This window comes from Gymnoscopelus braueri (genome assembly GCF_963280865.1).
Source record: "Gymnoscopelus braueri genome assembly, chromosome: 13".
In the NCBI taxonomy this organism is placed as follows: domain Eukaryota; kingdom Metazoa; phylum Chordata; class Actinopteri; order Myctophiformes; family Myctophidae; genus Gymnoscopelus; species Gymnoscopelus braueri.
In genome coordinates, this window is record NC_137615.1 from 35,326,251 (window position 1) to 35,339,687 (window position 13,437).

At 39.8% G+C, this 13,437-nt stretch overlaps 1 protein-coding gene across 3 annotated transcripts; it reads left to right on the forward strand.

Moving 5' to 3' along the window:
* The first annotated feature begins 638 nt into the window (after positions 1-638).
* Positions 639-13,350, forward strand: dhrs7b (dehydrogenase/reductase (SDR family) member 7B). Of its 3 annotated transcripts, XM_080448059.1 has the most exons (8): positions 639-773; positions 2,855-3,045; positions 3,972-4,090; positions 4,801-5,014; positions 6,439-6,531; positions 7,348-7,500; positions 7,764-7,978; positions 11,290-13,350. In XM_080448059.1, the coding sequence occupies exons 2-7, from the start codon at positions 2,901-2,903 to the stop codon at positions 7,967-7,969; spliced, it is 930 nt and encodes a 309-aa protein (XP_080304185.1). In that variant the 5' UTR covers positions 639-773; positions 2,855-2,900; the 3' UTR covers positions 7,970-7,978; positions 11,290-13,350. The 3 variants fall into 3 exon arrangements, with proteins under 3 accessions (XP_080304185.1, XP_080304186.1, XP_080304184.1); XM_080448060.1 differs by lacking the exon at positions 11,290-13,350 and having other exon boundaries at positions 640-773; positions 4,804-5,014; positions 7,764-9,252; XM_080448058.1 differs by lacking the exon at positions 11,290-13,350 and having other exon boundaries at positions 644-773; positions 2,850-3,045; positions 7,764-9,252.
* The last annotated feature ends 87 nt before the right edge of the window (positions 13,351-13,437 follow it).

The window sequence follows — 13,437 nt, forward strand, 5'->3', positions numbered from 1 at the left end:
TACATGTACTCAAGTACTGTATTGTACTTAAGTACACTTTTGAGGTATTTTTAACTTGACTGGATTATTACAGTATACATATTGTACTTTTTACTCCACTACAATTATTAGATAACTTTAGCTACTAGTTTCTTTGTAGATTTAGATGATTACAAAACATACATTAATCACTTCAGCCGTATATGTACACTTTGGCTATTTGAAAATAGTCGATCTACAAGCTCACAACATGTCACATCGTGACGCGTTGTGGGCTTGTAGATCTGCTTGTGAAACTTCAAACTTGTGAAATGGGGCATTCTGCATAATGAGTACTTTTACTTAACTTTAAGTACATTTTGATGCCAATACCTTTATACTTTCACGCAAGTAAATTTTGAATACCGAACTTGTACTTGTAACAGACTATTTCTACAATAGGGTATTGATACTTTTAGTTAAGTAGCAAATGTGAGTACTTCATCCACCACTGTCAGAATGTCAGAGAGATAGATGCTGTGCATTCATTTATACATTCAGAAAGCCTTGGTGCCAATAATGCACAATAAACTCCAATCCCCACAATGCCAGGCGTCCCAATAGATACACTTCCGGTTGCTCACCCATGCTAGTAGCAGTTTTCTTCCGTGTTGACTTGGATCTCAGTGTACCAGCAGTCCAGCACCATAACAACTCAAGTGGGCTGGTGGTGACTTCTACAGGCTATTTAGTGTTGGCTTATTAGCTAATAATAACATTTCTGTTGCTAGTATTAGTAACCTTATTCTGTTCTGGTGAGTAAACCCAGGAAAACAAAGCATGTTTTCTGGCATGTGTGTGATATTAGGGAACCACAATTTAAAATATGCTCAAACATTTTGTCCAGTGTAGCCTTGGATCAAGACTATCAGAGATGTATTTGATCGAGTCCGACTTTTGCGTACTTTATTTGAAATGTAGTTCCAATCCAGAGCTCACTAGATGTGTGCCTTAGCTACTGAGATTTTCTGATCTCATGAATTGAAAAGAAAGAAAAGCTTGGTTTGGAATTAGCTTGGATATATTTAGTTTTCTGGTAGACTTTGCTCTAAAGTTTCTACCTTTTAAAAACTCATAACCCATAAAAGGTTTAAGGCTTTATTGTTTTGCGTTTATATCTATTTATTTTCTAAATGGCTAAATTCGTCACTTAGGGATTGAGGGTTTTGTGCGTTGCTCATGGGCCCCTCATGGTAGTTCCTTAGTGAGGGAGGGACAAGTGATGCTCTTTCACACTACCTGGTTTGTGTGCATAATAGGCCTATATAATAGCAGTTGTTACTGCTGCTGTACTTTGCGCTCTGCTGTGGAAACTGCCAGGTTTAACAAACTGATCCAGACATCACAACACCACCCATATTCCCCTTTTCATTCTAATATAGTATTTTGGGGTGAACAGGTCATGGTCACTTTTAATGTTAACAACAGAGAAAGCTGAATATGCACTGCTCACCTGTTAAAAAAATAGTTTATGAACTAATTTGATTTAGACACAGAGCAATAACTGATATACTTTGGTCTGAGGGACTAATTCTACTTGTGTTTCTGTGGGTAACATTCTAGACTGATCCTTCACACAGAATGCTTAACATACCAGTTGTCCATCGTTGCTCTAGAGACAAATGGCCAAGCCAGATTTGCAACACACCCTGCAATAGACACATTCTCAATGTATCTGAAATTGGGACACAATGTCTGAGAATTGAATCATTTGAAATTTAACCTTAAGAGATGGCTTAAAGCAAATCATACTTGTAATTATCTGCTCAATTTGTCACTGCTGTCATTTTTATTCATATTATACCGTAATTGTTTTGTCTTCTGTACTATGTCTACCTGTATTGTTTTGTATTGATAGTTATAGATCACCAATTTTAACGACCTGCTCAGGGGCTACAGATGAAAATTAGCTCTTTGCTAACTGCCTCATTTACGTTGATGTGAAAACTGAAATGTTGAATAATGTGCACTGTCCCTGGTAAATAAATAAATTAATACATTGACTGCCAGAATTATTTCAGATTTTTTGCAGTTTATTGCCAGGGGTTTTTCATTGAAAAAAAAGTACTCAGGAGCCGAGATACAGAATTTTCAAGTTTTAAGTTAACAAGGAAGTGGATAGGAGTCTAAATCTTAAAAAAAATCATATCTCCTTGGTCTTTGGGTCAAATAAAAAAAAAACGCATATATGCGTTCTTGGCAGGCAATGTGTTGAGCTTTGAAGCTCCAACTTATGTTCCCCCTCCAAATATTGTTTGTTGTGTTCATAAAGGCTGTTTATCAGTCATTGAGATTTGGAAGAGGGGCTTGTTTTGCCATACCACTTGATTGTTGATAGTTATCCACTTGAACCCCAGCATCCCTATTCTGGGGGGAACATTCTCCCCAAAATAGCAGATCTACAAGCTCACAGCATGACACGTTGTGAGCTTGTAGATCGGCTATTTTTGGCGAAGACATTTGGTGTGTAGACGGGAAAAAGCGGTCCAAGTACAGTTGCAACTCACTCAGGTCCGTTTTTTACTAAGAAGAGGGTATAATCCATTAGAACCGGGAAAGCTTCTGTGTCATTTTAGATTTTAGCATTGGCTATTCAAAAATACCAGATATGCAAGCTCATACTGCTATTAAACATTAATCATCATTTTTGAAATGTTTTGAAAGTATTTGAAAATTATTTTTTTTTTTTGTTGAAATTTTGAATTACGAAAAGGGTTGAGAACTGCTAATTTAGAAGGCAGTTGTAGAATCGGCCTCAGGTCTTCAATGATTCAATGTCAAGCTGTAATTGTGATGATGATGATTTTTCTACTTTGTGTCCTTTCCATTAGGATAGGTTGTGTGGCGTAGCGGGGGCGGGGCCACGGTTCATAGAGCGTGTGATGGTAGCAGGTGGCATGTTGCCTTTGGTGTTGGGCAGCGTGGGCGTCTTTCTGCTTTATCGTATGCTCGTCCGTCTCCGAGCGGGAGCTGCTATCCAGGATGCTGTAGTGGTCATCACAGGAGCCAGCTCTGGCCTAGGGAAAGGTTAAGCCTCATTTGTACTACATGGTAGGGCTGGGGAATTAGCCGAAAATATATCGAAACCGACATTCAGAAACGAATACCGACTTAATCTTGATCATGTACATGTAGGTTAATCGAATAATCGAGAAGTTATTATTGAATCGATTAAATAGATAAGTCTGATTAACCACTATGTTATACTTCTATGTACAATGGTGGCATGCAAAAATGGTGAAAATAGCCGATATACAAGCTCTGCTGTTTTCACTACATTTAAAAAACCATCAGAATCAAGGCTAATCATTTGAAATAATCGTGCGATTGATTTGAAGTCATATTGCCCAGCCCTACTTCATCACAAAACGATATGCTTGCCAGTGTTTTATTGATGTTGACGTGAGATAGCTAGCATCTGTATTATGCCATAATATGTAGACTTTGTGTATAACTGTACAGGGTTCCCACGGTCATGAAATTCATGAAAAAACTGTATCAGGCCTGGAAAAGATTTGGAATGTAATGTTTCGGAAAAGGTTTGGTTATGCATTGTTTTTGTTCATAAAAAAAACATGTCCCCTAACATGTTATGTTTGGGGATAAACATACAACAGTAACAGTACGTTACATTATGCGTTATGCAAAACATGTAACATTATGCAAAACATTAAACATGATAAATTGAACTGTCTGTATTCCCGGTTCCCCGAAGGTGGCATACCCGTTTCCGGTTTCTGGTTCAGTCTCCCATAACTTACCTTGATTGGCGCCGCAGCAGATTCAAACCAGAAGCACATCATCTGCCGCACCAATCAAGCAAAACTACAGGGAACTGAACCGGAAATGGATATGCCACCTTCGGGAAACCTATTACATAGCCTATTGTGCAGGAAATGATATGCAGCAGCACTGATATTCCCTGTGGATAAGAGGTGTGTTTCTGGTTGCAGAGTGTGCGCGGGTCTTCCACGCTGCAGGAGCACGACTGGTACTCTGTGGACGAGATGCCACCCGGCTACAGGCAGTGGTCCAGGAACTTACAGAAAGCTTGTCAGACATTCAGCGACAGGTGTGCACACACGCATACAGACATCCCACCTCTCCCGGAAGTTCCGGGAGTCTCCCGGGAATTAGCGTCCGCTTCCGGACACCCACTCATGAATCTCATCTCACGCCAATGCCGACCAGGCGACCATGGTGGATTTACCGGAAATGGTTTCTATTTACTGCTCAGATCCGATCTAGAGCGCGCCTACTGGCTCGGTTGCACACATTAAGCATACAGACCAGCCTGTAACACCACCACCACCCTTTTACCTCCTCTTGTTTAGTTCTCATGTGTCGCTGGCAAAATGTAGTAATGTCATTCGCTGTGGGAAGATGGGCGTCTACTAGTGACTGCAGCCTCTGGTCTGAGAAGCACAAGGAGAGAAAAAAAATAGTCCGGTATACGGTCGGTTTTATCTTCTTAATTTAGATGACAGAAATATAACACCCACTTTACATCAGATTATTTGAAGCATTACCCGTGTGTCATTCCGTGTCGACCTCCCGGAAATGAAAATTTCCAGGGTGGGATATGCGCGCACACGCTATTAATAAAAAATTCTGATGCTTTGTAATGATCTAAAATGTGTTAACTGTTTATTTAGCTTAACTTCAGATAAGCAAAATGCATAATTATAATTATTAAGTGTGGACAGCAAAGTATTCAATTTTATACATATATTTTATGTATACAATTTTATACATATATATATATCTCTATCTCTTTCTTAGCAGACACACACCCCCTGTGTCGTGACCTTTGACCTGGCTGACACTGACACAGTGGAGAGCGCAGCAGAAGAGGTGTTGAGGTGTTACGGCCAGGTCGACGTCCTCATCAATAATGCCGGCATCAGTTACCGGGGCAACATCCTCGAGACACATCTGTCGGTGCAGCGGAACGTCATGGATACAAATTACTTTGGGCCAGTCGCTCTTACACAAGGTTAGTGAGGGAGGAGATCATTTGTTCTGATTGTTTTTGTCATCCTGGAAATGCAGCTTTGGTAACTTAACCCATTTAGACCAGAGGCCGATAAAAAAAAAACTTCTAAATCCTGACCTGTTTTCTGAAACCCCCCCCCAAAAAATATGTTTAAAACTAGAAAAAGTGCTCCTTGGAGCAAAACTAAAGGTCACAAAATGTCTAATGACATGTTCTTTTAACTATTGGAGCAACACATTAACTTCAGGAAAACTCCTCAATTGTAGGGATGCCCATAATTGAAACCTGTTATTGTCTCCGCCAGGCCGAAAGGCATTGCGGAGACTATGTTTTGCACCCTGTCCGTCCGTCCTTCATTGTCTCCACCAGGCCGAAGGCATGGCAGAGGACTATGTTTTGTACCGTGTCCATCCGTCTGTCAATCCGTGTGTGTGTCCGTCTGTGGACAGCTAATCTCCGGCACTGTTGGCTTGATCGCAGCGAAACTGTGCACACATACTCCCTGGATGCCAGAGGAGAACCTCTGCCCCAAATGTTTCACATGGGCCGGTTATAGCGCCACCAGGAGGCATAGTTTTGCCAAACACATTTTTTGACAGTACTCCTACAGATTTTGTCCAAACAACCCCAAATCGGTACACAGTATCTCTATAGTCATTAAACGAAACAGGTCTTTCAGATTTTTGTAGTTGATTCATTAATCCTTCATCTGTATGGAAATGAACTATTTATAGTGATCAAATGTCTGCTGTGTGAACCAGTAAAAAAATCTTATATGGTTATGGCTGTCTTAGTGGAGTCTTAGTGACATGAGCGTGATGAGATGGTCCGCCGGCCCGCCGGCTGGTCCTCCCGTAAGCCAATTTGAATATATGAAGATAAATAAGGTGGAGATTCATTGTAGCTGCCTTTTTGAAACCAAAATAATACAGTATATATTTTCCTTTTGATTAAAGGTAGGGTAAGTGATATTTTTTGGTTAAAACTAAAAGTTCTCACAATCATATTTTTCTCAATCACTGTTAAACTACTGTATATGTCGGAGCGTTTCTTTTCAGTCTGTTATGCACAAATGTGAGCACATATTCAGTGCAGTAACGTGTATATACACACAACGTCTCAGCCTGTCGCTCTCCTCACTTATATCGGATTTGTACTCCAGTGGATGATAACGCCAGTGGATGGACTAGTGGTGACTGGCGAGCACCAATTAGGCCTATAGGGGTAATTTTAGATTTAGATTTGAGATTTTTTTATACAGTGCACAATGTATATATAATATACAGTATATACAGAGCACTGTATATTTTCTCCCTTAAAGAAGTGTAAAAAAACTTGATACATTAATTAATATTTATTTCTGCATGCATGCATGCATGCATGCATAGTATGGGCATTCACATTGTTCTTTCATTCACCTGTAGCCATCCTGCCCTCCATGGTTCGCCGTCGCAGTGGCCATATTGTGGTCATCAGCAGTATTCAGGGGAAAATAGCTATTCCTTACAGATCAGCTTGTGAGTACTCTTCCATCATTTAACCCTTCTAAACCAGTAGTCCTTACAGGATTTTTCAAAAATGTTATATATTTTTAGATGTACAAGCTCGCAGCGTGGTACGAAGTGACACGCTGTGAGCATGTATATCTGCTATTTTTTAATAGCGAACCGTTTTAATTAGGGATAAACCTCTCACTGTAAAATGTTATTTCACATTGACGTTTTGTTTGAAATGAAGCCGCTGTTCTTGTCCTTTTATAACAAATTCTGTAAAGCGCTTTGGCATGTTAACTTGTTTTGCTTTAAAGCAAAATATATAGTTCCAAGTATATGAATAAACTTGGAACTATATCACTTTATATAGCCCACCACTTAACCCACCCTTAACCCTGGAGTACCTCGTCAAACATAGTGAAAATAGCTGATCTGCAAGCTTCTACAACGCTTTGCACCACAACGCGTTGTGAGTTTGCAGTCCGGCCATTTTTGCAATAGGGTTTAAGTGGTTGACCTATGATTTGTATGAAAAAACATAGGATATGCACATCCCCACAGTTCTTAAGACACAGTGCTGGACCCAAAAATTATCAAGTGAAGAAATGTGGAATGTCCACACATGATATACTGCTCTCCCGTCTTAATTTATTTAACCAAAAATAATGTTTCGCCCGTGTAGGGCTTCATCTACACAGGGGCGAAACGTTGCTCATCATTTTTGGTAAATAAATAAAGACGGGAGAGCAGTATATCGTGTGCGGACATTCCCCCTCTCCTTCACTAGACCAATGATTTGGAACCATCATCACACTGCATGCACTTTTCCACTTTGGTTAGATGCTGCCTCCAAGCATGCCACCCAGGCCTACTTTGACTGCTTGAGAGCAGAGGTGGAGCGCTATGGAATCCCAGTGACCGTCATCAGCCCTGGTTACATCCGAACCAACCTGTCGCTCAATGCTGTCACAGGGGACGGCTCCAAGTATGGAGGTAAGAGAATGGAACTTAGAAGAAAACGGCTTCAAATTTACTATAATGATGCTACTGTGTGCGTGTATATATCATCTCTGTCGGATTTAAATTCAAAAGTAGCAGATCTACAAGCTCAAAACACGCCGCTTCGCAAAAAGTTAGAATATGGCATTGGAGATGGGAGCATACTGTATATATGTTTTATATCTGTGTGTGTGTCTATTGCCGCATGCTGTCTGATGGTGTAACTTGTTCAACTCCCCGTCCTACACTGGCTCCAGTTTTAGACAAGACCACGGCGATGGGCCGAGACCCCAGCGACGTGGCCCAGGCAGTTCTGAAGGCTGTCCGTCAGAGGAGCAAAGACGTCCTGTTGGCCGAGGCGCTGCCCACCCTCGCCGTCTACCTCCGCACGCTGTGGCCCGCACTCTTCTTCAAACTCATGTCCTCACGCGCTCGCAAGGAAGAAAAGCTTAAAGCCGAATGAGACACGGAGGTACGCAAAGCGGTTGAAGCGGCATGTGTGAAGCTGTTTATTGCAGGGGTCTTCAACGTTTTTCAGGCCAAGGAGAGATGAAGCCCCCCACTACTATTGTATAGAATTGTGTTGCAGATTCAACTTTTTCATAGATGGCTTCATAGATTTGTTTGACAGCGCTATCATGTTGGATTCATGTTTATTTCCAGACATTTAACCACTTAAACCATCAATACTTCGTAAACCTGACCTTTCACTCTGTACTTAGTCTGCTCTTTTTTTCCTCTACGCCAAACCTCTTTGCCAAAAATAGCAGATCTGATATTTTCGACTAATGTCCCCCTCAGAATAGGGATGCTAGGGTTCAAGTGGTTAATGAAATGCAAAAATCACAAAAACAATTGTCCCCCCCCCCCCCTGTTGTAACTCTGAGGACCTCCTGTTGAAGACCCCTGGTTTATTGGGTATGGTAGAGCGAGAACGCAAGAGAGAGAAGCTTCACAGAGCATGTGGGTCCAAGTAATGACACTTGGAATGCCCAGTCTCTAGAGGTCATTCAGATTGACCACAGCAGTGGAATCAGCACAGTTGGGGCTAATGGATTTTAAATGTGGGCTTAACTGAAATGGGACAGCCCACTACCAGAACATTGGCATTCATTGCATGTTGTTATCCGTCTGTGTACCGTACCCAGCCTACCATACGTGATTTCTCTAAAGGACCATATTTGTTTGCAGGTTAGATATGGCCGTCATTAGTCAAACGTGCACATCATCGGTGGAAAATCACTGATACACCCACATCCATAGCAATGGGAACAATACTTGGGAATCTCGGTGCCGACAGAGGTGTTGGGCAGTACAAAGCCTTCTTTCATTCACCAATATTCATAGATAAGTAAAAATGGATTGTTTAACAATGTCTACATACATTTATATACCATACCCATTCCAAGGGTGGTGAAAAATATTACATTTAACAATCATAGACTTACTAGTCTTTCGTCATTGAGTTCATGAGATTCCCGTCAACTAACATGATTGTCTCTTTCAGCTTTCAGACAAATAAACTTCAGAACTAAATATTGAAATGTGTGCTAAATGCTGCAGTGTCTGTCTTAACAAAAAAAGCTTTATAGTAGTGTTCAGTGCTTGCTCAGAAACGACTCTAAATTCTGGTTGGTTCTGACATCACAGCCTTGATATTTCTTGGAGTTCATTGCCTAGGACTAGGGAGTTGAACCTTGTGACGTCACAACTCCTTTTTCAGCCATGGAAAATAACAGTTGATGTGCATAAGCATTTGTCAATTAACCACTTGAACTCCATGTACTTGGTTGACTAGGGTCCCCCAGGGATCTATCCATGGACCCCTCCTGTTTTCCCTCTACACCGAATCCACAAGCTCACAACGCAACGTGACGCGGTGTGAGCATAAAGACCTGCTATTTTCACCAAATATTTGCCTATGACTTGCCCAGAATAGGGACGCTAGGGTTCAAGTGTTAAGTCACAGCCAATTTGTTTTGCAATATTTGCTAGTTTTTATCACAAACTAAACTAAAGTGTCTTAGTATAATGGTTGTAGATTTAGCCTACATGAAAACATGAGATAGCACACTACAGACTCTTTGAAAAATGAGACAACCACCTGCTATTGTGGGATGCGATATTAGTTTCTCTGTGTGATGTGATTATGAACAGGCTGGTCAGAGTCACTAGTATCCATAACTATCTTTATACACAGAATAAAAACACAGCTTACAAACAAAACTCTTTACACATGAGGGTTTTGTTTTTTAGATGTCATCTTAATATTAACTTAAACACCATTTTGCAAATGTTATCAATAAATAGTCCAAATAAGAATTTACATTGTAAAAAATAAAAAGCAGTCAATGGTATTGTAACTGTACAAATAAACCCTTCAGCAGAAACTAAAACCATTGCATGCCCTATTAAAAGACAGAACCTGCTATATATTATATATATATATGTATATATATATAATATATATTTAAAAAATACATGAATGAATTAGAAGCATGAGTCTCATTGCTTTTTCGTGTGAGAAATACAATGTTACGTTTTCTTTATCCACAGAATAAAACATTTTTTACATTATGCAGTCACTTAATGTGACTGTAATGTAAAAAAAATATGAGTCATATTAAATCTTTGAAAGCACCACAGTGCTTGAAGGTGACATGTTTTACATGTGAAATCCCGTTTGTGGCATATTAACCCATTAAAACCGGGAAAGCATCAGTCATTTTAGATGAAAATAGCAGATAAACAAGCTCACAGCGGGTCACTTCGTGCAGCGCTGCGAGCTTGTACATCTGCTATTTTTGGACATTTTGGAAAAATCTACAGTGTGCGAACTACTGATTTAGTAGACAATCCCCCCCCCCCCCCCCCCCCACAACAACAAAAATCACTCAGTTCGAAAGGAAGTTTACAAACATTATGCTGAGATGAGATGTTGCTTATAATACTGCCATTTGCAATGCTGGTTAATTGAAATCATCCAGAGGAAATCTGCATACTTTAACACCTTGTGCGTGTATAATGCGATATGTCAAGGTGCAAATGTAAGGGGAAATGGAGTCCACTGTAAAAGTACTGGTTATGTAAAAGTAAAGCACATTTTATTATCCTCACGCCTCACTTAAGACGCCAAACTCAAAACCCAAAGCACACGACAAATAAATGAGGTATGGTTAACTCATTAAAACCAGGAAAGCATCTGTGTCAAATATAAGCTCATGGCACGTCATGAGCTTGTAGATGCTTGTAGAAAAATCATAAATGTATTCAAATCTTTATATATATACTTTTTTTTTTAAGCGAACATTTTTAACTCAAATCTTTGCTTCTGGGGGTCCCTGGAACAACATATTTTGAGATGGGGCTCAACGGCCAAATGCATATCATTTTGGGGGTCCTTGTGACATGAAAAGGTTTGAGCAGCACTGATCTAGAAACATTTGTTTTTCAGAAAACGTAAGATTTAGAAGATTTTTTTTTTAGAATTGGACTCGGGTCTTAATGGGTTAAAGCAATGGTCCAGGATCACTAATAAGCTTTCTGTAAATACAAAGTTTGTGTCTGAGAAACTAGCAATGGCTTCCTGTTAACCTTTTGTTAGCAACATTTGTGCTAACCAGCAGAGACCCTATTGTGCACAACTAATCATGGGGCTCTAATTAGCGATGGAAAAAATAATCAAAAAAAGTATTTGAGTGTTTGACATGGTCTTAGTGTTTGTATTGTGTGTATACATTGTCCTTTTTATGAGATACAATGACATTTTGTATTTCCCTACAGGTCTCCAACAAATGGCTTGTGAGAAAAAACACCCGGCAATGAGCTAGCAGGAGCCACACACCTTAACTCTTCACTGAGTGCTGAATAAAACACACAAAAATGATCCCTTTGATGGATAAATCTATATAGTAGAAAGAAATGCAGAACATAACCCCTTGGTATTACTGCTATTGTGCCTATCAACTGTAAGCTGGAAATTGATGCAATATGATGGAAGGTATGCGACTCCACAGCCACTAGCTGAGTCACCAGGCAGCCTAGGTGCTGACATTTCTTAACCCATTAAAACCGGGAAAGCATGTAATTTTTTATTTTAGCGTTGGCTATTCAAAAATAGATATACAAGCTCACAGCGCTGCAAGCTTGTACATCTGCAATTTTTTTTTCCATTTTTGAAAAATCTTGAAAGAACTACTGATTTAGAAGGCATTTGTAGAATTTGCTTCAGGTCGTAATGGGTTAATGAACTCCACCATAGAACACAGGATCACAAACGATAATAGGGACAGCTTCACATCTCTTGTCCTATGGCGTATTCATTTTTGAATGTCTAGTAAGAATTACATGGTGGATTCTGACTAATGCCTTCGAACGCATGTAGGGTAGTTTTTAACTACTATATAATTTGATGTATGTCGAATGTGTTGCACGTGAGCTTGTAGATCTGCCATTTTTGCTGAATGTTCGCCTGTTATAACATGGCCAGAACAGGGACACTACGGTTCATGTGGTTAACCCATTAAAACAGGGAAAGAATCTGTCATTTTAGTTAACATTTTAACCACTTAAACCATTATTTTATACTTTGGCTATTCAAAAATAGCAGATATACAAGCTCATAGCGTGCCGTGCTATTACATTTTTGAAAAACCTTGAACATTTGTGCAAATCTTTGAATATCTATATATTTTAAAGCGATTTCTTTAACTCAAATCTCTGCTACTGGGGGTACCTGGAACACAATATTTTGAGATGGTCCGCTGCAAAATGATAATTTCGGGGGTCCTTGACATGAAAAAGTTTGAACACCAATGATATAGCAACACGTTTAAGGTTTGAATCGGCCTCAGGTCTTAAAGGGTTGAATCTCTATGCCAGGCAATGGAACAGTAAAACAGAAGACTACTGCTGCGTGTGCTGAATAATAATGGACTTTGACCCAACAATGACAGGTTACCAGGGCTGTGTTACATTCTGGATTAACATCCCTCCTCCCATGTGTTCTTTAACCCATTAAAAGGAGTAGTTCACCCCCAAAATTACTTTTTCTATCAATTACACACCCCATGAAGCCTTGAATTCATGGAGTTTTTTTTTGTTTTTGTCACATTCCTGAGCCAATAATTTGATGACCAGCTCAATGGAGACTCTTGAGTCTCAGACTACGCTTTTCCTCTTCTCTTTTTTCTAAATCCTAACAAGTTTTCTGAAACACTTATGTTGCTATATCAGTGGTTCTCAAACCTTTTTCATGTCAAGGACCCCAAAAAAGATTTTTCAAAAATAGCAGATCTACAAGCTTGTAGCACGGCACGAAGTTACGCGTTATGAGCTTGTATATCTGTTATTTTTTAATAGCCAAAGTATAAAATAATGCTTTTTAGCTCAACTCTAAAATGACACAGATGCTTTCCCGGTTTTAATGGGTTAACTGCTTACAAGCCTGACCAAGAACACATGAACTGGAGCAAGTAAACAACTTCTGTTCTACACAAGTTACATAGTTCACAGATCAACTAACGGAGGAAGGACACCGTTAACCTTCCACGTCCGGGAGGCACGTTCAATGACCATTACGTACTAAAAGCCCAACCAACCAGTAGTTTTGGGGTCTAAACTGCACATTTTGGGCACGCTTGCACACGCTGAGGCCGTAAAATCTTTAGAGAAATCAGAGGACAAAGACAGAGGATCAAGAAGGGACAGAACCAGGGAACAATGACATTTTGTTTTTAGATATTGGCATAGGTTTCTTTCTGTACATGAGGTTGTGTTTTGTAAACGGTATTTATTTCCTAAAGTGTTAAGTTAAAGAGAATTTCATCGAGAGAAAAAAATAAATCAATGAAACCGACACAAGTGTTGTTTACTTTGCACAGCGAGTTTCTAAACAATGGTCAGAGTTCACCGTTATATTATTGCACTTTT

Excerpts from the sequence above, each read along its gene's own strand:
- dhrs7b (XM_080448059.1), top strand. The coding sequence starts at position 2,901 with ATGGTAGCAGGTGGCATGTTGCCTTTGGTGTTGGGCAGCGTGGGCGTC. Across the intron at positions 6,532-7,347 it reads TATTCCTTACAGATCAGCTT|ATGCTGCCTCCAAGCATGCC; the intron begins GTGAGTACTCTT and ends CACTTTGGTTAG. Across the intron at positions 7,501-7,763 it reads GGACGGCTCCAAGTATGGAG|TTTTAGACAAGACCACGGCG; the intron begins GTAAGAGAATGG and ends CACTGGCTCCAG.